Raw genomic sequence first — 26,655 nt, forward strand, 5'->3', positions numbered from 1 at the left:
AATCAGGTGTGATTAAGTATTAAATAGAGGTTTGAGAACAGGCAGAAGCAGGCCCAAAACAGCAACTGCAGAAAGGAGTTAAACCCGCCATCTTTCTGTGTTTCTTCAGCCCGCCTTTCAGCGTGGTTCACCCGAGTGACTGTAAACACTCTAAAAGTAGCTCTTTTCCAACAAAAAGCCACCTCTTAGTTTGAGAGAAGCCATTAGTGGGAGGAGGCTGTAAGGAAAGCAGCTCCAGCTTGTGTTTCACTACAAGCCGAGACTTGCGCGGCTGCTGATATGAAACTAGGAGGAAGCACAGTGTGAGTCCTTGCACTTCTGTCGACTCTGACACACTGCTTCTGTGTGCACTTTAGCTGATTTATATAAATACGCGTGTGCATGTGTGCATTTAAAGACGAGTGCTTCCACAGCACGCTCGTCTGTCACAGTGACTCACTTTGTTCTGTCTCATCTCATTTCTTTTCATGGGAACTGATCACAGTTGCTGTGTGATCAGAGACGCCTCCATCTTCACTACAGAAAACTCAACAGGCCACTGTTTACTACTGTCACACCAGCATGTCGGTCATATCCACTCCAAAATGTCTACAGCAGGATTTTCAAGCTTCTTCGGTTCTTTTTCCCAGCGCCAGAGATACTTTGATTAGGGCTGGGCCATATTATACCGTTCACGGTAATACCGGTATAATGTTAGGCAACGATAGGAAAATGAAATATCGCGATAGAATGGGAGTAAAACGCGCATGCGCAGTGCCTTTGTTTTCATACGCACATGGCCGATTGTTGAGTGAAACAGATGAACCAGAATTGGTTTGTAAAAATGGTGCAACTTCCGTGATGTGGAACTGGTTTGGTGTTTGTCCGTCAGATACACAACAAAGCACATTTTTTTGCAGAACATGCAAGCGGCCGTTGTTATTGTCATATTTGTCGGACTAAGATGCTCTTAAATCTGGGAGTAATCTGGGTCCTAAACTCCGTATTCTTCAGGTCAAACGAACACTGCAGCATCACTGAGCGTTAAAAACTGTCTAAATTCTTTCATCTTTAATAAAACGATCAGCATTGCTGCTTTACCAGGTGTAACTATAAAGTTTAACTTCCAGGCATCCATGAAAACAAAAGTTATTACATTTAACGGAGTTAGAAGTTAGCAGGAAGCTAGCGGAAGTTAGCTCGCTAGTTTCGCTAGTTACCTAAGCATGATATTGCATGTTCTGACTGAGAGATTTCTGAAAAAAAATCAAACGTACAGCTCTGCTATCACTTCCAACATAAATGAAGACAGGAAACTAAACAGCAGTGACGTTTGTAGGGTTACTGAAGTTGGGCTAGCTGGTATATAATGATGTGCTACGTGATCGCTAGCGACACAGCTATGTTAGCATAACATAAACAGTGAAGCTGGAGGACGAACACTAACACTTTTCCACTTATAAAAGTTAACGTGAAGGTTCTTCATGGTTAGAGACAAATGCAATCGCATGGCAGGATGCTGTAAACGGACCAAACTTCAGTCAGGAGAACAACTGAGATAATCCATCCACAATACGAGGTTAGTCATTAATATACTGCAGCAACATGGGAATAGAGCAGCTGCCAGAGAATTCAACATTAATGAATCAATGGTACAGAAGTGGAGGAAGCAAGAAGAATGAGTTTAATAAAGTTTGATTTATCTGACTGCTTTGTTTCACTTAATGTGCCTTATAATCCCGTGCACCTTATGGTCCGAAAAATGCGTACTGCACACTGCAGTTTAATGTTGCAAAGCACCTCTTTTTAACTTCAGTGGATATTATACATGGTTATGCTCAGGATATGTCAGCCCATTTCTACTGGAAATGCCTTTTGGTTAAACTTTCAGCAAGGAATTTGCATTTGCACTGTTAAATTTTTATAAAGCTTTAATGTACATAAAAACCAGCTTCTTGTTTAAGTGAAAATAAATGGAAGGTTGTCTTTTTGCGCTAGTAATGTTGTGGAGTTGTATTTTGTCTCGCATCAATTATATCGTCGGTTATATCGTTATCGCAAATTTTCAAATATATATCGTGATAAATATTTTTGGCCATATCGCCCTGCTCTAACTTTGATACACCAATACGCTGACATGCAACCAAATGTTTATCATTTTTTATCCCTTTATCCCATGATCTTCGAGTATTGAGCCAGAATTTGCAGGAGGTACCAGTCAGTAAGGCCAATATTGGCTGATACAGATATTTTGAACCCACGTATCTTAATGCATGAAGCCCGTAAGGCTGATAATCCTCATGGCTGCACTGTTTTCTCTGGCTTTTTTGAACCCTTCCTTTATCCTAAAACAGGGGTGTCATACATATGGCCTGGGGGGGGGGGGGGGGGGGGGGTGTCAGAATCAGCCTGCCAAATGCTCCAATCTGGCCCCAGTGGACAGCTCTGGAAAATGTGATGAAATGTGATGAAAGGCATATGTTTGGACTAAGTTTTACAGCTTTTATCTATTGTATAATGAGCATCAGGACCTTTTCTCTTATTTTACATGTTTTGTTTCTTACAATTTAAAGCCAGAGAGTTGTGACAGTTCTTTCATTTCCTGCAGCAGCATTTCCTTATTGTGCAGAAAAAAACTGATATGTCCTGATGAGACTGGCCTTCTTTTTCCTCATATAAAGATAACTCAAGGATTAAATATGTAGTTCAACTTTTTTACACGGAAAGAAAGACTGTTTCTCATTTGGCCTATTTGCCAAATATTTGCTGTGACAACTCAACAAACTATTAAATAAACACTTATGACCTAACTATGTACATGAAATCATTAATCTCATTAATCTGACACCTCCTTCTGTTTCCTGAAGTGGTTAAGATAATGCACCTTAAAAGCTATTTTCGGCTAATCCCTCATTCATAGAGCCATCGCAGCAGGTAACGCTGAATGTTTGTTTTGGCAGACTTTCACACCAGATGCCCTTCCTGACACAACCCCAATGGGATTTCTGTCTCCTCCAGGATGGATCTGTAAGCCACTACATCAGGATGATGCACCTTGAGACCGTCATGGTAAGAAAGCATTAAATAAACTGGCATCAAATTAAAGAGAAAAAATAAACAGAGTGTTAGGAGTGTTAGGAGTAAGAAGTTTTGCTACCACGTGCTGCCAGAACAGATTCAATGGCCCTTGACAGCAATTCTATAAATCTCTGGAACAACATTTTTGTACAACAACATCTTGTCACTTTAAAGGAAAATGCCTTCAGCGTCCTGACACATATTACACAAACATCTACAGCTTGCAAACTGTTAGGGCCCAGTTTTACCTGCTTTCTTTTTTTCTCTTGACTGACTCTTAGGGATAAGAGGCAGGACAAGCACCCTCTTAGATTTATAAGAAGGATTCTCTAAAGGTCATTTGGTATGTAAGTGACACAAAACATCCCAGATCACAAAGTCTTGTCCATGACCAGGAATCCCTAATATATACTGCAGGAACGCTGTTAAACTGTAGCACACAATCTTCACACTCTCATTTTACTGCCATCACTTCTATCGCTTGACTTCATACTGCTGCTGCGGTGTGCGTGTGTGTGCATGCATGCGTGGGTGGGTGGGTGTATGGTTCTGTAAACGTGAGCTCCGCAGCAGTTACGTAATCCACATTTCTTTTTTAGTGTACATAAACAAAGTTAGAGACCGAAGTGCAGCAAAGTAACGTCACTTGTCTTCACTGCAGCACAGCCAACCCATTTATTCACTTACTCTGAAGAGCAAAGACAGCCACAACTTAGTTTTTGTTGCCAACGGCATTAGCAGGCAACATTTAGAGCACGTGTCTAACCCAGTGTTTCTACTACTTTTAAAAGCTGAAAGATAAAATGCCTGCACAGTACAGCAAATCAGCTTAACCAGCATGCCCCCAAATCTAACCTTATGAATCCACATGATGTCAGAGCGAACACTGAAAACTTATGTGGATCAGGGCAGTAGGTCAGTGATGAAAACTTGACTGTTTGATAACCACAGAGACCTGCACCTTATATCCTATACTCCGTTTGACCTGGTATGTATCAATAAGAAAATGCCAATCATGAACCCCAGTATGGATAAAGGTAGTCCTGCTTCTGGCCATACTTATCAAGACTCACAATATAGGGCTTTGGAGCGTGATGTCACGGGAGCTGGGCCACGCCCCCTCCCACCATGACAGTAGGCCAAAGAAAGTACACGGAAGCGTCAGCTATGGTTCGTACGTGCTGCGTTGTCGGTTGCAACGTTAGATCACACGATAGGGAAGGCAAGAAGCTGGAAAATGGGCTCACTTTTAATCGTTTCCCCTCCTGGAGGCAAGGGGAGGGATTTCATGTATCCGATATTACTAAACGAAGATGTCAGGCTTGGATTGCAGCGGTCAGATGAGCGGATATCGAGTTCTCTGCCATCCCCAATTTTTTGTTGGTTTGCTCGCAGCATTTTCTTTCCGGTGAGTCCTAAATAAATTCATATCTCTCTTAATAGGCTTTTAGTGTATTTCGAATGCGCTGAGGTCATAGATAATTAGATAAAACATCGTAATGTGTGATGCTAAAGAATCACGTCATGTTGACGGAGTTATTTGGCATTATTGCAGGCAAACCAGCATATGAAATATGAAACAGAAAAGAAAAGTATGTTTATTTTTTTTATTCAAGATCTGTTCACCTGTAATTAGCAAGTACATACACATGAAATGCAAACTATTTACATGGCAACGCACAGCTGGCAAGCTGGCTGTATCTTGGTCATATGGTCAACGTACTCACAACGTGGAGGCTTAAAAACGGCCAAATCTTGTACCCAACTAGAACTAGATGTGTGTCTCCAGGAATTTATAATTCCGAAAAAGATTGGCCGTGTATGCGCTGACTCCACAGACAGGGTAAGCGAAGATATCGGGATAGGACAACGGCGGTAGGCTGTCTGGGTTTCCACTCCACTGCCTTATTTCATACGGGTCCACACGCTATTTTTTCCAAGTACCATCTCTTGGCGTCTGGGCGCAACGGTCACGATACAGCCCTTTGTCTTTTGCGTTGATTTTAAGCAAGGTTCTGGCAGTCCCGCTTCCAACACAGTGTGTTTGTTTTGATTTGTGGCCTTCTGACATGGCGCCGCAATCCCACAATGCACTGCGGCGTGACGTCAACTCCAAAGCCCTATACACCAAGATCATAGACTGTATTTAGAAGACGGATGCAGCCACCAGCAGCCATCAGCCATTGGTTTAGGACCTTACACTGAAAGCTCAATGTTAGCATTTTGGCTGCTACCATGTTATTTATTTATTTTTAAGTCCTAAGTGATCACATATGAAAAAGAGAGTGGAGCGCTACTTCATAAGCTAACTGCTTCTATAGCCTGTACACATATATTGCAAAGATACAGAACACTGCTAGTTAGTTCTACATAACATATTAAACCCACACTATAATTTTATTCACAAAGACTGAGGCACAAACTTCTGAAAAGCCTGTTTCACTTAGCAAGTCATATTATTGTCCTTTAATGCAGCCACAGAGCCAAATTTAAGCCTTACCAGCACACAGACAGGAAGCTATTACATATATGTACATATGTTGTACAGAAGTTCATTAAAATTGCCCTCGACTCCTTTATTCTCTGACCAGAGTAAACACTTTCCTGATGAGTTTATGGGCTTGGTTGTTGATTTTGGATCATACTGAATAAAGTTCAAGTTTAAATCCAAATTATTATCATTTTTAGAGTCATAAATCAGGATTATTTAGGGCATAGGTGTCAAACTCTGGCCCGTGGGCCACATTTGGCCTGCAGTGTAATTACATTTGGCCCGCGAAGCCATACCAAATTATTATTAGAGCTGGCCTACTGATATTACACAGCTAATATATATATCGTTTAGTATTAAGCCTTGCTTGTTCCATATTCAGTTTTTCAGCAAAACTTGTTTGAGTCCATAAGAAAAGATTCATTCTTATATCTGGAGGAAGATTTTTTTTTCAATAAATATTTTTTTTTCAATAAATATTAATGTTAGCCCGCAACATTGTTCCAGTTTTGAATTTTGGCCCACTGTGTATTTGAGTTTGACACCCCTGATTTAGGGTATGCTAATTAGCTAGTTATTTATGAATCACAAGACATCACCCTAGGTGTATGCATAGTTCTTTCACAGTCAGCTCCACCCCTTTGTCCTTGTCTAGTATCAAAACATGACAACAATAACAAAAAACTCAGCTCAGGACTTCATAATCAGTCTTCAGTAAGCAACTGAGGGTTGCATGGTGGCTACATCCATCTTTTACCTACAGTCTATGACATGGATAGGTAACTGGTCTGTTAGAGCGCAAACACATTTAAACTCATGACTCCTATATCAAGCCTTCTTTGTAACAAAGAACCCTCATATAAAACAACATCTGCTTTTCTTAAAGACCCTTTCCTTCAGCTTTTACAGCGCAAAAATACATCTTTTTTTTTATTGTTTACCTTTATGTTAGAAAACTTCACACACATAACCTTTTGTGTTCTGGTAATTAACGTGATAGGGGATTGGGTTGGAAAGAAAATAGCTATGTTGTGCCTAAAACAGCACAGACTGAGTGTGTCGGGGTTCAGCCAACTCTCCATGCCTGTTTACATCTTGTAATGGATTAAAAGGAAGTAGTGGGGATTTCCACTGAACAGTCGGATCAGTGATAAATGCTCCAGTGCCCACTTTCACTATAGCCCTCCATAAACACAGGGCTTCAGTCATTTGGAAACTTGAAACTTTTCCTATGACTGTTCTCTCAATAATGAACAAATCTCAGGTCACAATGAGGCCAGTCAGGAGGCTAAACACAACTCAGTGGAGGGGTTAAAGTCAACTGTGCATCCGGTTCAGGTGAAGCCAAAGTTCCAACTTGCAAACACCACCAGGGCTGAGGGCTCGGCACACCACCCGTGCAGCTTCGTGAGCAAACGCTCAGTTAGTCCTCGTGGATAACGGAAATGCCAATGTTGTAAATAACGTCCAGCGGTTACTTAAAGGAGTCTCCACGCCGCCGTGACGCGTTTATAGCGGGGAGCAGTTACCGCCCAGCACCGGTGTGCCCCCCCCTTCTTAAAAGCTAACCGGGATGGGCTGTTGGGGGAGTGCAATACACCAAAGAACAACCTACCTGCTTCCACCGTGTCCGACAGGTCGTGGTTGGCTGCTGTCCGGGGAAACTCCTTCAGTTTTCGGCAGCTGAGGTTGAGGACGCCGCTGGCCGCCGCCTCCTCCAGCGCCCGCTCCAAGCCCCGGTTGGGAGGCAGGTTGGCGCTGCCGATGTGAGCCTGGACTAACGGAGAAGAACCCAGAGGGGGGCGAGCCGACTCCGGTCCCAACGTCGCCATAATTTTCCGCCTCTCCGCTGCGCGTGTCCGTGTATCGGTTATGTCCGAGAGAGCGCGCGGGGTTGGCTACGTTCAGGTAAACAGCGGGACACTGACTTCACAGACGTCCGTGGCCGTGCCGCGCGTTCTGAGTTCGTGATTGTCGCCGCCGCGTCTGCCTGGAGGTCTGCGCGTGTCGTCAAGCGTCTCAGTTGGACGGTGCGACATCCGGGAAACAAATTTCAAAATTGTACACCGACCAGGCCAATGTTACGGTGGAATGAAATAATAAATACGAAGCCGTTTCGGGTATAATTTAGATATTCATTTTTTAAATTTCAAATTAAATATTTCAGACACAAATGTAAAGGTCTTACCATTGAAATGTGGTTATAAATCCAGATACGAGGGGGAATTAATATACCATGATTGCAAATGTATAAGTAAAGCACTGTTAATGCAATTGTGTAAGTGGTTATGTGGCCTCAACTCTGTTCTTATAATCTATTATATAAAGATGACTGACGATATTCTACTGCGCTACGATTTTTATTTTGAAAACAGTGTTTCCGGTCTCACGCCGCATTTCTTCTTTCTTTTTTTTCACTCAGTGCGGCTGCGCACTAGCCTTTTGCGGCCCGTGAAAGGCAGTGAAAATGAAAGTGGGGCTGAAATTTAATGAACAGTGACCTCTGCTGGACAAAAGCGACAAACAACACATTTCGCGCACTGAAGCTTTCTCATAGAGTTTAATCTCTGTTATATCTGTTATAGTTAGTTATCTCAGAAATTTTCATTTTGCTTTAAAACACAAGGTTTAAAGACTAAAGGGCTGGGTGTCCTATTTTGCAGTTAGGCCTGTGCTTAAGTTATGGTGGTTTCCTTTTGACTAAAGTGGCTGCTGAGACCAAGATATCCAGGTCACACCAGTTACCTTTAGCAAGGATATAAGAATAAGTAACTACTAACAATGCAGTGAAAAGTGTATAGAAGATTGTAACTACAGTTCTCTTGTAATGTAAGTTCTCTCTGTGTAAGTTTTAGATTTAACAATTGGTACAAACCTTCACAATTTTTTCTTCATTTTTAATGTCATATTTACACTATCTGCAACACCACTGCTGCAGTTTATGAGCAGTAATGTCACCAGTTCCAAATGAACAATAAATGAACCATAAATATACATTTGATCAAATTTTATTGTTTGAGATTAAAGCACCGGAAAGCAGCTCTATGAGAGGAGAGAAACTGGTGTGTGTGTGTGTGTGTGTGTGTGTGTGTGTGTGTGTGTGTGTGTGTGTGTGTGTGTGTGTGTGTGTGTGTGTGTGTGTGCATGAGTGATAATGAGAGAGTCCCACCGGGAATCAGAAGGAAGTGCTGAGTCAGCTCATTACATAACGAGCTTGCATCAGCAGATGATGCACAGTGCTGACCCCTGATTACACTGAGCACCATCACTTGTTCATACTTACATACTTGTGAGGACCTTTGCTAACCTAACACACAACACATCTTACAGATTAACTCAAACTCAATAATTATTGCAAATTTTTAGCCAGTTTGCTTTTTGCATGCACAGTTTAACCATATGGAAAAGATATATATAAATCTTATAAAGTTTGTATCTGTCTTGTGTGAAACTTGTGTGAAAAGCATACAGGACTGAAAACAGATATAAGAGCCCTTGAAAAATTATATAAATGAAACTTGGATGTTTTGGATACTTACTAAAACAATATATGAAAGTAATGAGAAAGTGGCCACTTTCATGAGTAAATCATATAAGCCTTCTATGATTCACTGTATGAAGTAGGCCACATCTTATGCAAGTCTTTTATAAGTTTTTACTATTTATTTTCCACATGGGTATAATTACATATGTCCTTTTTTATCTTCATAAAAGTCAAAGCAGAGAAGAGGGGAGTAACACGAGGCAGTGGAAGGAAGAAGTTTAAGAAGCGACTCAAATATTTCTCACAAAAAACGTTTTTACCAGTTAGAGCTTTCTTTTCTTTCTGATATCACAATTTTCTGACATAAAGTGATGTCATGTCAATGAGGTACCAGGATGTAAAAATGTGTGTTTCAGGAAATGTGTAGCTCGTGTTTCCTTTTTAAGCACTTTTTTTTTACCCCCAAAATAGTGACTATGTTACAAAAAAGTTGAGCTCACTGTAAGTCAATTATGTGGTCTTCATAACAATGAAAGAGATCTGATTAAGCCACAAAATAACAGAGGAATAGACGACACTGACTCCAGACCAAGTCCCTACTTTCTATGGCATTTTGAATGGCATTATCAAAACATATGTTGTTGTTGTTGTTGTTGACTACAAAGTCTGGTATTCATGTTCACCAGCTAAAAAATGAGGAAGTACACCAAATATGCAATAGTATACACTTAAAGTGAAATTCAAATCATCTCTGGATGTTCATGCTTGAAAGAATGAAGTGCTGCGGTTTAAGATTTCGGTGTTTCTTTCCCAAAAAGACTCAGTCATCTATCTTTATCTTTTATTAAAGCAAACAAATGAGTTGTAATGTTTATTTCATAATCACTAATAAAAACAGCCATATTTACTTACAACATTTACTGAATCATTACATTTAGACTTGTAGTTTAAAATCAGACTTATAAGAGTTTTCTCAGATGACTCGTCTTGCTTTGTCTACTGGATCAAGTTACCCCTTAAAGAGAAGACATGGCAAAGTTGAAATATATTTTATTCATCCCAGAGTTGTAAGGTCTCTTTGTTACAGCAGTTAAAAATTAACTGAAAAAGTCCTGAGCATCACGAAAACATTTAAATCACTTCCCCCCTTCAGAACCTGGTTTGAATTTCACCAGTCGACTTGACCGTGTCTAAAGTACTGTGCAAAAGTTCTATGCTATCTCTCATGTTGCTTGGAAAATAGGAAATGTTGCAGCAGTTTACTGAAACATGCAAACCTCCATGGAAATGCAGTATATGAAGTGAACACAGACAGGTTCGCTTGTCTGTCACAGACAGACAGACAATTCCTGGTTGCATCCTTTATATCTGAAATACCAATTGTTCTGAAATATCAACCGAATGTCAACTGACGTTGAGCTATGTCTGGGCTCTGAAATGCTGCCACCTGGAGGTAAAGACTGGAGGTAAGTGTCTCAATCTGATCACGTCTCAACAACACCCTCGGCCATTGATACTTGTCTCTGTACTAGAACTTCCTCTTTCACCTCTGCCAGCTGCCAGCTAACATGCCAGCCTTTGCTGAGCACTGAGAAATGTCACGTAAGATATGCTGCTGAACGAAACCTTTGCACTCGCGTCTGTGACGGTGTTTAAATTGAGGAACCTTTGAACACAACATTTAAGACCTGCAATGGGTTTAAGGAAACACTTTTGCTCCTATAATCGATCTGATTATATTTCATTAAATGTTCCTTCATTCTTTAGAATGAAAGAAACAAGAAATATTTTAATTATATGTTATGTGTTATGTATTATGAACGCTCCTAAAATAAAAGCATGACTTAATACATAATGAATCAACTCCCTGTTATTAAATAGTTGAGAAAAAGTCAGAAGCCTGTGTTTTTTTAAGTGGCAGATTACATATTTAGGGTAATTTTGTGGTAAGGTGCTGTGCGGTGTACTGAGAGCTTCTTGGTGTCTCTGTTCTTAGTGGAAAAAAAGCCCAGCACTGACTGCTGAGACACAGAAAATACAAACCTGATTTAAATACAGGAAGTGCTGAAAACCAACCAGCCCTCTTCCTTTCTCTCCAGCTGCCGCAGCTTTTTGAAGACTCGCATTAGTCTTTCCTTCACCAGACTGACAGGTTTCCTCTTCGAGTCACTAACTGGTGAGTAGCCTGAGCTTTGTGTTCTGGTCAGTGCTGCTTCTGCTGTCTGCCTTCCCCCCTCTCTCTGCTTCCAACGTGTTGCTTTTTACTTTGACTGAAACAAAAAAGGGAAATATTTTAGACATTATCACTTACAATTAGAATCTACTTCTGCATTCATACAGGAAGCTCTGTTTGCTGATTAAAGCGAAGCAGCTCCTTGAAGATATATGAGCGATATATAAGAGAGATTAATCAGCAGGGCTCATGTAGAAACTGCTTTCTGTGTCGCTTTGAGAGTAATACATTTGTATTTGCACTGAAATATCTTTGGCTGTTTTCTTCCTTTTTTTTAAAATCTCAAATCTTTGAAATCCACTTCTTAGATTTGTTTGGGGATACATTTTGTTGTATATGTGTGTTATGAGGATACAGAGGGTGGACTATAAAATAACTGTAGTTTTAGTTGGATGTGAGGTCTGTTAATGACGTTGAAGGCTGTTCAGTGCTACATTTTCTCATTTAATTTAGTTCTTTTGTGTTTTACGCTGATTTCTCATCTTTGATTAAACATTCCAGCTTTATTCAGATTCAAAGACGGTGACATTCGGTTCACAACACTTCAGTACCAATGTAACCAGTAACCACTTGTGACACCTCAATTTGATCGTCATGGATCATGTTTTAGCCTAAAATCCCCCTCTAGCAGGCCTTGTCATTTATTCCCAGGTAGAAGTAAAAAAAAAAGTAAAAAAGCAGAAGTTGGCCATCAGGGTGCCCTAAACTCAGGACCAATAAGCTACAGTGATGTCAGGAAAGTTCTTATCTTTTTAAATCACCAACTAACCTCTGCATTATGTTAGGCAGAACTGACTACGTGTAAGTCATGTAAAAAAAAAAGTTAAGTTGTAAGTTGTAGTTATCTGGTTGTATTGACAGCAGCTGAAACTAAAGACATGTCCTGGGTATTTTTATTTTGTTTTAGTTGGCTTTATAAGCGTTCGAGTTTTTTTAAAAATTTGAGTTCAAACAATAAAATAATTTTTTAAACGTCATTAATTTAACAAGTTTCTCAGTGTTACCTTTCACTGTCAGGTCTTTACAATAACCTTTATGTAGACTGATATGCTTCGTAGTTCTAATGTTTTGTCTTGCGTACAGGATAGTGCTAATTCTCACAGAGTGATGTCTCCAACACCCATTTTTTTTATCAGAGTCACACCCACACTGCACAGGCTGGGTTATTTTACAAAGCATGAAAGCTTAGATCTTAGATCTTTCTGCACATGGTTGTTGGAGTTTCTCGGCTGAGACTGTTCTAATTCTAGATGAACTAAAGACTTTGCTAGCATGTATTAGCTTTTATGAAGTATTGGCCACAGTAGCTGTTTTCCAGGAGAGTTTGTGAGGTCTTTGAAAGCAACTGAAATGAACGATTGATGTTCAGCCCCATCTGCTGTAACCTAAAAGACACCCATGTTCTGGTTCAGTTTTAGAAACTATCATTATAAAAACACCCAAATACCTCTGAACGATGGTTATACATAAATACTCTGCTATTCTCATTATTTTAGTATGATGTTTTATGTTTTTAATACACTGAATTCCTCCATTTGAATTCATAAGGCTGGTATGAACTTTTAAAAACATATTAAAATAAATAAATAAATAAAATAAATTCAAATTTTATTTGTCACGTACACAGTCATACACAGTACGATATGTAGTGAAATGCTTGGACAACTGCTCGTGACCTAAAGAGAACAAAAAAGGAAAAGGCTATGAATAAGATAGGAAATAAATATGAAAAATTAAAAAGGGTAAATTTAACTAAGAAGGAATAAAATATAAATTAAGGTTAAAAATGAAATAACTGTACAACACAAATTAGAATGAAGGGTAAATTTAACTGGGAAGAATAAGATAAAGATAAATATATAAATTAAAGTTGAAAATAAAATAACTGTACAACAAAATACACAATACACAATATAGAACTATATAAGAATGTATGAAGAAATCTAAATATAAATAAATATATACACAATAACAGCAGCTGTACAAGTATTAACCGGAAATGAAGAATATAGTGACCAGTGTTGTGCAAAACCAAAGTCCAGAAAGTCCAGTGTGTGTGTAAGAACTGTATGTGTGGGTCAGTACTGTGTGGTGGTGTGATTGAGAGACCGTATCGCCTGCGGGAAGAAGCTCCTCCTCAGTCTCTCTGTGTTGGTCTTCAGGGAGCGGAATCGCTTTCCTGACCTCAACAGAGAGAACAGTCTGTTGTTGGGATGGCTGAGGTCCTTCACGATCTTCCTGGCCTTTTTTACAAGGATCTTCTTCATTATAGTAGTTGTGCAGCAAAACAAGTCATTAAGAATAGTGTATATAAACACATGCATCACTTAACTCTGTTAACTCTTTACATAAATGCTTAAATCCCCTTTTCAAACAGTTATCAGCATCTGTGGATGTAGTAATATTTATAACTTGCCAGTTGAAAGAATTGAGAACATCCAGAGAAGTTGATGGCACAGACAAACAGTTGCTCTACTTTGAGCTAATGAAATAATTCAGCTACACACTCTGTGCAGTTGTGACTTGCACAAGTAAAAAGTCTATGATGCCACATTTCCTGGGAAATGCATGCATTGCTCCACACTGGGAGTTCGGATGACAGTGTATTTGTAATTGTTTTAAATTTGAAAAATCTTTAACTCTCCCCTGAGATACCTTCACACTTTAAAATTTGCATTATGATAAAGATTTAGGTTACAATCTTGCATATCCTTGCCTAATGAATATGTATATTTATTTATTTATTTTTATTCTCATCAGTTCCAAATTGTGGCAGAACTAATAAACCTTCCCAACATTTTCAGCAGCTTAATAACTTACACAATATTACAGAACATTTAATACTTTCTGATCTTGTACAACCATTAGTCAATAACACAACTGGTACTTGTGTTGCCTCTGCTCTGAAAGCAGCAGGAAGTTTGCTTCAAAGTAATTGAGAAACAATGCCTCTCTTTTTCTGCACAGATGGGAAGCCACAGCACCATGTCCTCCTCTCTGTATAGTTCCAAGTATGTCAGCTGGTATGTGGACATAGTGGAGTCAAAAAGCCCTACAATGGCATCTACAGGTAAGATCCAGCACATATTTGTAAACCTTCTGTTCTAGGCATCTTGAAAGACGTATGACCGCCACCACACAGGAAACACCAGAGAGTTACTGAAACATTTATCGCAAAGCTTTAGTTTAAAACTTCTAGGCTTTTAGCTTGAAATTATCTGGACATATCTTTTCCAGAACAGTCTCTGTTTCTGGTTCCAGCTCCAAAAATCTACGTGCAATTAAAACGAAGAATGCCTTTGGAATACATATTGATCAGGCCTAACTTTTTCTTTGCTGTCTCCCTTGTTTTGCTTTGCTACCAAACACAACAGTCAGCTGCTATGGATTCTAACCCACTTCTCCTTCTGTCACCACCAGAAACTGACAGAGCAGAAGCAAATTCATCATCTTCCCATCACCACCAGCAGACAAAAGTCAATTGCCTCAATTTTAAATCTTTCCTTGACTCCAAGTCAGACAGACTCAGCCACAGCAGTGAGGGTTTGAGTGATGAGTGTAAGAAAGGCAACATAGTATTGACAGATACTGACATCCAGAGCAAAGAGGAACTTTCTCTTTTGGATCCAGAGGATAAAAAATTCCACATTCCCCGGAGCAGTCCGGTCATTTCCAGACGCAGCAGGCCCATCTCCTGGCACGGAGGAGTAAATGATACATCTAGTCCCAGGTAACCACTATATATGTTCAAAGCATTACAAAACATTTCAGCAATATCATTATTACAAATGATTGCATAACAAATAAAAAATGACCAAGAAACACAGATCTACATGTGTCATAGATGGAATATACGACTAATTATATAAGAAATAATAAGAAAGTGCGGTGAGATACACCTATCAGCTAAAGCATCTGTTGTGGCTGAGCAGTGTGTAGAGCGATCAGAGTGCAGTGTGCTTTTAAAAAAACACAATGCCTCCTCAAACATATTGAAACTGTCTCCCACATTCTGAGTGACTCTAACTTTTAAAGGGCAACACTGCAAGATAGATACTTTTCTAAAGTCTTGTTGTTATTCATTGGGGGTGAAGAAACCAGGGAAGGGTTTCATGGGTAAAAAAAGACAAAGCCTAAACGATTATATTACGTTTCTAAAGGTGCTTTTTTAGGTGATGCTTTTCTAAAATAAGCTGTAAGCTGTGATGATGGGCAAACCAGTAACTATCGTATCAAACTTGAAGTAAGAGTTGTGCATGAGTCATTCAGTCTTTTCTCTTGAGTGCTACAGTTCATGAATGACTTTTATCATTAGCTGTTTGGAATCCACACAAAGCAACAACTTTGTCCACTTGAACAAAGCTGCATGCTACATGATTTTACTGCGACAGTTCAGTACGCACAGGTAAACTGTAGGTGGCATAAAACATGTTAACACTTGTATTATTCAGATACTTAGGACCAGGAGTTAAAATGGGATTCGGCTGGTGGGGGAACCCTATAATTGGGTGTAGTGGTGCTGTGCTGTTATTCTGATATTTTCTGTTCTTTGGGCTAACTCGATTTAAATAAGACATAAGCAGAGAGCTAAAAGGCTGATTTCCAGACCTCTAGATCAGCCCAGAGTATGGTATGGCCCCGGGCTCCACCTGGCCCATTTGGTTGCCCCTGCCAGTGTGAGGCCAATTGGAAATTGGGATTTAAGCATAATATAGATAGATATACACCCAGTTTGTCCCATTTCAGCCAGCAAACAGTCCTTACATTTTGTGGGAAATCACAATAGAACTTAGTTTCTTTTGCTGTGAAGATGATATGAAAAAACAAAACAAAACAAAACATGCATTTATGTCTGCAAGTAAATGCCACTTCGAGTTTGCTGGCCCTGAAATATGTCAGAAAGACTGATGCAGAATATAGAGCAGGGGTCTGAAACTTGCGGCCTAGAGGCCACTTGTGGCCCACGTCACACCTACTTGAGGCCTGTATATTGACGTGAAGAAATATAATACAATTTGGCTCTTGAAGTTACCTTTTTTTTTAGGGAAGATTTGTTTGTTGTTGACTGCAATGTTAAAATAAGTCCTTTAAAAAGCAAAAAGCTATTTAATATGAAGGCAATATGAACAGAGAGTAAAAACATGTTGAGGGATTGAGTTTAGTGAGAGTTATTTGTGAAGAAGACAGTTTTCACTAGCAGTCAAAAACTCATGTGTACACTTATGTCTGCATTCTTATCATAGCTGAAGTGCTGCCACGTGTCTGGTCAGAAACAGTTTACCGATTTGTTTCTTTGGTAGTTCAATAAAAGGCTTCAGTTATTTAAGAGTCACAAAAAAAGTCTTCCTGTTTGTAGTTTTGTCTTGTGATACAATATTTGAAATTATTAAAAAAACGAACAAAACACTAGATTTTTAGAAATATTTGTGGGTGTTTTCTTATTTGTTTGTTTTTTGAACACTACAGTGGCCCTCACATGAAATGACAGTAGCAGCAGTGGCCTACAGCTCATTTAAGTTTGAGACCCCCTGATGCAGAGTTTTTAACACACAGTCTTCTAAGTATTTATTTACTGTAGTCACAGGTAAAGCCATGTGTGTGGTTTTTGGAGCAGATTACTATGTTTAAGGATTGAGAAATACAAGAACTCGACATCTGAACCTTTGCTAGCAAAGCTACACAAGCAACAAGCCCTTCTCTTTTTTTCTTTAACAATCTTTAATCATCCAGTTTTTTATTTTTACTTCCAACAAAATCGCTAAAACTGTAATTCATACTCTGATGGGGAGTTTATCAGTGAATGTTTGGTGAATTCTTTTGCACCTGAGAGGAAAGGAGCAATTAAGAATATGCCACTCTCCAAGCAAGATCAAGAGTCTTTCAACACCTTTGCAGGAAATCTGGATTTTCAGTTGAAAAGTGGACAGCGGAGCTATCAGGAATGTGTTGAGTGAAAGGCATGATTGGAGAGGCAAGCTCTGCAATGGGACAAACAGGCTGATGTTACAAACTATGGCTGTTCAAATCTGCTTTTGAAGCAGATGCAAAATGAAATTAACCAAAAACAGGAACTGGTATTTTTGAACTGTATCATACAGCAGGACGTGCAGTGTAAGTCAGTGCTAAAAATGAATCAGGTTTCTGATGCTGTAACTAAAATAGTCAATTTCATCAGGGCAGGAGCATTGAATCACCGACAGTTTGTAGCACTTTTGTAGGCACATCAGACTGAACATGGTGACATAGGTTCCCACACATGGGGGAGGTGGCTCAGCGTAGGCAAAGTGCTAAAAACAGAGCAGAAATTTTGTGACAAGGACATTCCAGAGCTCTCATATGCACAATGGAAAGCAAATCTTGCATTTGCTGTTGATGTGACTTTCCTTTGCATTTTCAAAACTGCAAATGATGTAATTAAACTATAAACAGAAAATCTGGAAATTTTACAAAACACACTTTGTCCACAATTGTTTGTGGGAATGTTGATTATAGTGATACAATGTTGGCATGTGCTTATTTCACATTTGCACTGACAAATTGTAACATCTACTCTTAACAGACAGTGGCCATTTATAGAGATAATATTAATATTGAGCCGAACTGAGTTCAGCTTTTTGATGCAGTTCAACACAACAGTCCCACCCTTGGGAAATTTAATGGTCCATCCCAGTCCTACACAATATGAAGCTAGTAGCAAAGGTAGAAATTATTAAAATAATACCTAACATGTGCACCACAGCCTGTCCTGCACCAGTCCAACATAGTGCATCACTGGAACCTCCACAGCGGTACAGCTAACTAACCTGTTCTGCCTCTTCTACACTTCACTAAACTGTCTATATTGCATACTTTTATGCATCCTTTAGCAAAAAATTAGGACACTTCAGTTAGTTTTGCAAGATGCTTCACAAAAAGGTATCATTAGTCATGTATAGATCTGATAACTATAAAATTAATTAAAGGAGAGTTAGAGTTAAGTTTTCAGTTTATATGGCTGCACCCTTATTTCCCACAGGGTGTCCACAGTGGATGGATCTGCATGTTTGATTTGGCCCTTCCTGATGTAATCCTTTGATTTGTGATAAGCAGTAGGAAGACACAAAGTTGGGCTCCCTTGAATCTTTGTTTTTGCTTCCTCCTGGTCTCAAAGCTTTTCCATGTCAGGTGAATCTGTTAATAACTACACCAAAAGTACATTTTTGTAAAAGAAAAAGTGTTTTTTGACCTATGGAGACATTATTCACCGTATATGTATCTAGGTAATATGCAGATTCACTTACTGTCTACACTAAGCTAATAAATGGGGAAAAGAAACAAATAACCTTAAAGTCACAACTTTGCCTTTTTTAGTGGAGTCGAACTCAGAGAAAAGGAAATGCAGCTTCACTGAGTTCCAGCTGTAACGCGAACTAAACACAGCACACGCCAATTTTACAAAATATGTATTGCTCTAAATAAGACACGGTGCTGTGTGAATGCCGTCCTGCTGAAACCAAAAGTCACCAGACTGCTCAGTACGCACAACAGTTCCTAGTTATCGGGATAGAAAAAGGGAACAGACAAGCGAAAGAAGCCTCATGAAAAACACAACCTTGCATTCCTCAGTGAGCAGGCTGGGAAAATTTCCTTCATATGAATGAGTATTTTTGTCCTTTAGTTTGTGTGTTTATTTTTTTAAATTACACACATGAAAAGTGCAGGCCCTCTCTTAGCATTTCACCAGCTGTCCCACATTGTCTCACAGACACACACTCTTTGCCCCACATTTAGGTTGTTGCTTTGTGGTCACCTCATACCTAATAGTGAATAGGAATATAGCACAGTCTGCTTACCACAGTGTTAATCTAGCACCACTTGATGGCGCTAAGGCTTTAGAGACTTCAGTTACTGTGGGATAACTGGCTGCTGGAGGTAAAGTAACACAATAAAACTAATAAGCTCATGTTAACACTACACAGTATGCTGTATATGTAAACAACAAGCTTTACTTCTTGTGAATAATTGCAGCAGGAGCCAGTGTTTACTGCTTAGGACTCACAGTGTTTGACATTTGAGATACTTTATGGTAAATGTCATGAAAGTTGTGTGGTTGCCAAGAGCCTATGAGCAAACAGGAACTGAAATGAGTAAATAAAGAGACCTTTATTTTATTTCTGCAGCTATGGTTTTATGCCTCAAAGTAAAAAGAAGAAACAGGATATTCCTCATGTTTCTGTTGAAAATACAGTGAACATACTATTTTCACTGCTCACACTAACTACTAACAACTAATTACTTGTTAAAGTGATGAGTAAACATTTGATGCCACTCAGCTGCTTGTCAGGTGATGCACAATATGTGCTTTTTAATGGTTAACATTTAATTTGGTGTTTATTTCTTGGATGATCTTCACTTGCATTGTTTTGAAACCTCTCCATCTAAAGTGAAATGTTTCTGCTTTTAGCTCGGACCCACCATCTCCTGTCTTTGGTTCACCGTCTCTGGGTCCCCAGGAGTGGTCGACATCCAGCAGTGGGGAGGATCTGGAATCCAAACCGAGCTCCTATCAGTTGTCATTTGCAGTGGAGATGGCTAAAAAGCAAAGCTCTACCTCTATCTCATCAAATCTGAAACGGCTTCTGACTCCCAGCCTCCACCTTCCCTACAGTGGTCAGCAGGGATTAGCTGAGGAGCATAAAAGGCGGACCCAGAGTAGTTGCATTCCCAACAACACACCAGGTAAAATAGCATTACTGGGGTTTACTGATTTTTGTTTTGTATTTTTCAGCTGTGTCAAGTAGTAAAGGGTGGCTGGCAGTTTTATTGTGCCTATAAGGAGACTAACCATGTCCAAAAACACACTAACTCTATGATTTCATTCCCGGTTTTGAGCTGCAGATTTTCTTTAATAAGGGAAAAGATTATTTAGGATGGCGTCTTTCAAATGTACCACAAACACTTCTGAATCTCAGCGTGATGAAGTTAAGAGACATAAAAGTTGACGGCAACAACTCATAAAAACCCAGACGTCACACTGTACTTGTAAGGTGTAAAAGTAAAAAAAAAGAAGAGAAAGTTCTGTGAGGAGAAGGACATCAGAAAGAAGCTGGATTCAAGGCATGAGTGTAAACTCAGGGATTCAGGGAAAACGTATACGATAAATAGGGATTATTTTGAACTGTGAAACATGTAAAGCTACTCCAGGCTTTGACTGTAGGCCTTTGTACACATTTATATTGCCACCTTTTCCTTTGGCATAATCTTGAGAAAACTTTTTAGTGTTTTATGAATACCCACGTTTATACTCTCAATAAAGCCCAAGAATAAAAATATAGAACTGAGCAGACAGTAACAGTGATACACTGAGTGCACTGAATGCAAATATGAACCTGACGTTAGCAACACTGAAAACATATAAATGTTAAAAAGGCTAGAAACCCAGTCAGTTTATTTATGTGTGTGTGTGTGTTTCATCAGGATGCGCTACCTCAACACAACAAAGCAAAGAAAGAAGCAGCAGTGATATCCCAGCATCCCCTGCAGAGATCTACAAGACCAGTTGTGAACTGGAAAAGGTACATTACATTTTCCCCCCAACAGTCATTCACAGTTTTATTTATTTTGCAATGAAATTAATAAAAGTAAATATAAAAACGCTAATGACACACCCCTTTATTTTTCTATTGTAAAACAAGCTGCTTATTTTAAAAATTATTGGCTGAGTCATACAACTGCAAATTATAAGCTACAGATATATGAAATTAAAGGTGGTAGAATAATGTCCCACTATTAAACATCAGTAAGGTATTAGCAAGTGCTTAACTTATCATTTATATATCAACAATCCTCCTTAGCATGCCATTAATAAACACATATCTTTATCCATCTGTTACTATTAGACCATGTAAATGTAAATCTAAGACACTGAACTTTTTTTTTTTTTTTTACCTTATTGAATTACTTATGAATTACTTCATTTTATGCCTTTAATCGGGTTACTATAGTGTTTGGCATTAAATATAGAAATGTGAAATCACAGCCAGATTTGTGCCAGCAGACAGGTGCCAAATGCTCTCAGCAGCGTCTCACCAGTGTCTGTCTGTGTGCAGGAAAATGCTCATTTTATTGTGGTGGACATGGTGCTGGAGATGCTCGAAAATGCAAAATGGACTCTTAGCTTAGATCAGTGGCGTTCCACGATGGACACAAACTGCCTGATGTGCAAGGAAAGACATAAAAGCTCTGCACAGGAGAGTTCGCCACAGAAGCAGACATTTAGATTACACAGGCATAAAGTAAAGTACAGCAGAGTTGATCCTAGACGAGAGAGATACAAGCGAAGACATCTTGATGAAGACATGAAGATGTCACACAGAGAAACACACCCATGTGTAGAGCAGCAAACACAGGACAAAGCGGAGGAGGAAGCAGGGAAGTATGAGCCTAAACATCAAATGAAAACTCTGTCTGTGCTCTCCACTGACAGCGGATTCGAAGGTAAGAAATTCTATTTTTAATGAAACACACATTCCTTAAATAGTTCCTCATCAAACATATTGTTTTGACCAGGAATGGGTCGTCCTACATCTTCCTTTGTCCCAACTTTGTCCGGATAATGTTTTTAGACAAAAAGCCAGACTAAAAAGCTACAGGATGACTAATTTCTTACAGCCTAAATGCTGTGAAGATGGTATCAACAGGTTGATTGTTCCTTTCCACCAATCTTCCATCTGAGTCAAAAGCAACAAAGAACTCATATAAACATGCTTTGATCAGCAGAAAGTGCTTTCTTACTGTGAACGTATCTAGATTTTATCTGCGCTTGGAAATTTGAAGCCTACAGTATTTGTTTCCCCCCTAGTGTTCACTGACTTTATATCAGGAACTGATTGTTTTAAACGTTGTTTTTTTTCTATGACTTTTATCAACACATATACATTATTATATCAACTAAATATAGAAATTATTTTCTTAATATTGGATTAAACGAGAATAAACATAATCATCATATTATGTGTTTCTGTTTCAGACTGTGGAGTTGATCATACACTAACTCAGAGAGAGTCTCTAAAAAAGTAAGAAAACCTATTCCTTTCAGTAAACATGCATTTTAATAATGTAAGCGCTTGTTCTTTTAAATCTGACTAAATCTATGATGTCCATGGTGCAGTGCTGAGCAGCTAGCCCAGCAGCTGGTGTTGGATTTCAAAAAAAGTTGGCTCCCTTCTACTGAGCTTCAGCGTGGCCGGCAAAGCCTTCGCAGCTCGCTTCAGGAGGTGAGAACAGCAACCACAAATCAACTATGACTATAACACTTTCTCAACTTGGTATTTTAATGCAAGATAAATATATAATAAGATATTGGTGGTTGATGACAAAGAAAACTTTCCCGCATATTTATTACACGTTGCTGGGACTGGACTCCAGAAATGACCACAAGTATCCTCTGTTCTTCCTGTTCATACCAGCTGCCGGGTACAGAAAATGTGGCGGTGAGCAGCGATAGCCTGACAGAAGAGATCCGACAGCGTACCAGGATGAGAGGATCCCTGAGCTGGGCACCACCACGTTTCCAGATCATCTTCACGGTCCAGCCAACGCACAGGTCTCATTTATATGTGATGACACAACAGCGCAGCGGAAAAATGGTTTATTTCTGATGCTATAAATGATTGTGTATTTAGAGCTGAATGTGTGTGGGTTTCTTTTCTTTGTTCAGACGAAGCGAGGTAGTGGCTTCGCAACACTTCCTGTGTGCAGGTTGTGGGACCGAGGTGGAGCCCAGTGAGTACTGCATTACATAATATGAATTGCAGAGGATTTTTGTTTTAGTTTTTATCTGAACATTACATTCGCATTCATAAAACCATTTTTAATCCCTCCACAGGAGAATAAACTATAGTCAGAAAATGCTTCCATTACCGAAAAAGCAGAGAGATTTATAAGTCATGCACTTCACTAATACAACTGTATTCAGCATTTTTGTCTAAAACTCAAAGTCATTCTGTGAAATGTAACTTTGTCATTTCTTAAAAAGGAATAAATAAATGTAAAAAACTGTTCCTCACTGAAATCATTGTTGTCTATAGTAATCAAGGTTGAGTACCAGTAAATACCAAACACAGGCCTCAGCCATGTCTTCACAATGTAACAAGCAGCAAAACCAAATATAAGACTCTCTGTCTCCCACCAGGGTACATCAAGAAACTGCGGTACTGTGAATACCTCGGCAGGTATGGAAAATAACATGTTATTACCCAAATATGAGCTAAGTTTTCCTGCAATCAGATATTAAACCATCTATATTTAAATAATGAAGTTATTACAAATGAATCATTGATCTGTTGTTATTCATTTTTGCAGATATTTCTGTGACTGCTGTCACAGCGGCTCAGAGGCTGTGATTCCGGGTCGAGTACTGTCCTGCTGGGATTTTGGCAGGTGATCAAATCAGACAACATATTATAGTAACTGTTAACATATGTTAAATGTATAGTTAATTCATATAGAAAACTGAAATGATTAAATGTCTTGTAAATGTAAATTACTTCTAAATAACTTGCAGTGCACTTCTAAACCCTGTAACATCATCATAACTCACAATAATCCTGATATTTCAGGTACCCTGTGAGTGATTTCTCCAAACAGCTGCTGGATTCAGTGTGGCAGCAGCCTCTGTTTGACCTGACCTGTGTTGGTAAAAATCTGTACAGTAAAGTGAAAGAACTGGACAGGTTTAGGGTGAGTTAATGACTAAATTATTACTGTTGTGCTTACCGTGATCATAGATGCCCGAAAGCAATCATTCACATTTAAAAACATATCGATAGCCATCGGAAGAATCCTGGCATTTTATTTATTCTTTTACTGTATTTAGTAAGTAGTCTGTGGAATTAGATTTCAAAGCCGATACTGAAATTCAATGACAAACTATTAGGTTGTTTTCATTTAGTTTTGTATTCCTTTTTAACATGTCCCTCTATCCTCCCATCAGGAGGTGCAGGATCAGCTGCTGGGAATCAAGAAGCTGCTAAAAGCCTGCAGATTATCACAAAGGTAACATTTGGAGATAATACAAAGTTGATATATATTGCATGTATGTATAAACAGCTCATGTCCTTGTTTTATAAAATAAAGACATTACTTCATTTACAGGTTTGGCAGTGGATCAAAATGTGTTTTTCATTAAATTTGCTGAGTATTTTTTTATGTTTCTATCACATATTAAAGAACTATTACAAGGATTTATTAAGTTTCAAAAACCTTTTAATGGTAAATAAATAAAGAGTTTGGCCGTGACTGTATGCTAGGTATAAGATTTACTAGTTCACACACGGTCTAGTAACTACTTAGTAACTTAATCTGCCCTGTGTTTGTGTCCTAGTGTGCTGGCTGAGCTGGAGCATCTCCCTGCTCATCTGAGGGAGCAGTCAAACCTCTTCTCCATGGATGACCTACAGAAGGTGAAGAAGGGTCAGCTGGTTCCACAGGCCAAAGCAGTGCTGCAGTCTGCCATTACTCATGTGGAAAACTGTGAGGTCAGTCATTCTGAACCAGATGGCTCCTGGCCTCTTTAATGTTATTTATTAGCTAGAAAGTACAGACAGTACATTTCTACCTAAGGACAGTGTTATTATTTTCCAGTGCTGATGATATGCATTTGGTAATTAAATATTATTGCCGCTTACCTAAATTAAAAGCATTTCTAATTTTAAATGTATTTTAAAGTTAGGGATTGTAGATCTCAGGCCCATTCACCTGACTTAATATGTAAATGATGACTTAAAGAAATAGCTTTTCACGACTCCTATCCTTGTGCCCGTTTAAACAAGTACGCAACATTTCAGACAATATTTCAGTTAAATACAGCCAGGAATACAACACGTTTAGAGGAGGAAAACGTGTGAATGTTTGTATGAAATTAAATCATTTTGACTTTCTTCTCTCACTTCTTTCACACAGCTGTGTCTTGCCCGAGGTTTTATCTGTGAGTTTTGCAGAGAGAAAGACATCATCTTTCCTTTTCAGACAGACATATGTAAACGCTGTCCAGGTGAGCATAGACAAAGCGAGATGCAGTCTGTGTTCCTCTATAGACTAAAACCAGGATTGACTTAGTACAACTTCATAATATTCTTCTGACAACCCCCCCACAAATATAACAAGTAATATGCTGCCACTGGGTTTATATGCAGGATACATAAAACCTATGAATATCTTCTGTCTTTCACAGAGTGCAAAGCCTGCTTTCACAAAAAGTGTTTTGTGGTGAAAAAGTGTCCAAAATGTGCACGGATCCAGTCTCGGAAAGACCGTCGGAATGAATCCATGAAGAGTGACACCTGAAGCTGCAGCAGTTCTGTGTTGCAGTGGTTCATTTAACACTTTTTAGCTGCATTTTCTTTTCTGTAACTTCACATAAAAACACTTTTAATACGTCAGTAAGTTTCTGCTCTCTCATCCTGCTTATCTCTTACTACTTAAACCACACTGTTAAACATGCATATTCCTTTACATGACTTAATATTTCCTATGGAAATTTGATCGGCACGAGAGTGATTGTACCTCAAAAAACAAGATAAAGCACTTAAATTATGCAAAACTGTTTTTCCCATTTTTGGCAGGTTATATGTACTTTTCAGTGTAATGCTGATGGACAGCATATCCATTCAATAGCTGCTTGCGATGTTTCCATGTGCGATATTTCATGTCAGGATTGTTGCTCAACAGAAATAATATATTACACATTACTTACTTAATCTCTTGCTGAAGAAAGCCACTAGGTACACTAACTATTTAACCTCTTTTGCGTTATTCCATAACATGGCCTGAGATGCATTTTTTCATGTAGATTCCAGTCAACAATACAAACCTGAAGCTACAGTCCCACAAACACTGACACGAATCCCCAAAGAGGGCACATTAATTTTCTTTCATAATTTATATATGAACACAAAGTCTACAGCATGCCTGCAGAAAGTCAATGTCCTTTTAGCAGCAGCAGATGTTTCAAATGCAACTGTTTCTGTCCAGGATGCAGTGTGCACATTACAATTGTGATACTGTCCTTTCATATAATGAAAATAAAAATAATTTCCACAACTCTACTTGTGAAAAGTTATTGAGAACTTTGCCATTTCCTTGTTCAACCCAACAGTGGCTATATATTATAGGCTTATCATATAAAATGAAACATAGCTAGTACCGCTAGCCATCAGAAATTTGTAGTAGAGCAAAATGTTTTCATTTGAAAAGCCGTGGAGCCCAAATATGATGTGTCAGAACAGGAAATTATAATTTAGTGGAGTAATTGCACTGTCAACTATCACCACCTCTTGGACCAGGTGGCCCAGATTTAGACTGCTTTTGTATCATCCTAATACGTCCTCCTAATACTTTTGTACCCATCCT

The 26,655-nt window shown here is 38.9% G+C and overlaps 2 protein-coding genes across 7 annotated transcripts in view; one reads left to right on the forward strand and one right to left on the reverse strand.

Annotated features, from left to right (window-relative positions):
- lrch1 (leucine-rich repeats and calponin homology (CH) domain containing 1) overlaps window positions 1-7,567 on the reverse strand; it is a 100,426-nt gene extending 92,859 nt beyond the window's left edge. For all 6 annotated transcript variants that reach the window (XM_086267895.1, XM_086267894.1, XM_086267892.1 and 3 more), the window contains exon 1: window positions 7,164-7,567. In XM_086267895.1, the coding sequence (XP_086124021.1) occupies window positions 7,164-7,380 (217 nt within the window). In that variant the 5' untranslated portion in view covers window positions 7,381-7,567. The remainder of the gene's footprint in view (window positions 1-7,163) is intronic.
- Window positions 7,568-11,027: 3,460 nt separating this feature from the next.
- rubcnl (rubicon like autophagy enhancer) lies at window positions 11,028-26,337 on the forward strand. The gene is made up of 17 exons (XM_086266553.1): window positions 11,028-11,208; window positions 14,233-14,335; window positions 14,686-14,995; window positions 19,709-19,983; window positions 20,722-20,819; window positions 21,354-21,741; window positions 22,274-22,319; window positions 22,415-22,520; window positions 22,713-22,849; window positions 22,964-23,028; window positions 23,438-23,477; window positions 23,608-23,685; window positions 23,865-23,985; window positions 24,239-24,300; window positions 24,629-24,782; window positions 25,207-25,297; window positions 25,478-26,337. The coding sequence occupies exons 2-17, from the start codon at window positions 14,233-14,235 to the stop codon at window positions 25,588-25,590; spliced, it is 2,187 nt and encodes a 728-aa protein (XP_086122679.1). The 5' UTR covers window positions 11,028-11,208; the 3' UTR covers window positions 25,591-26,337.
- The last annotated feature ends 318 nt before the right edge of the window (window positions 26,338-26,655 follow it).

This window comes from Aulonocara sp. 'chitande type north' Nkhata Bay, linkage group LG16, assembly GCF_057382095.1.
Source record: "Aulonocara sp. 'chitande type north' Nkhata Bay isolate Kocher_YH1m ecotype deep benthic linkage group LG16, A_spYH_male_GT1.1, whole genome shotgun sequence".
Lineage (NCBI taxonomy): Eukaryota > Metazoa > Chordata > Actinopteri > Cichliformes > Cichlidae > Aulonocara > Aulonocara sp. 'chitande type north' Nkhata Bay.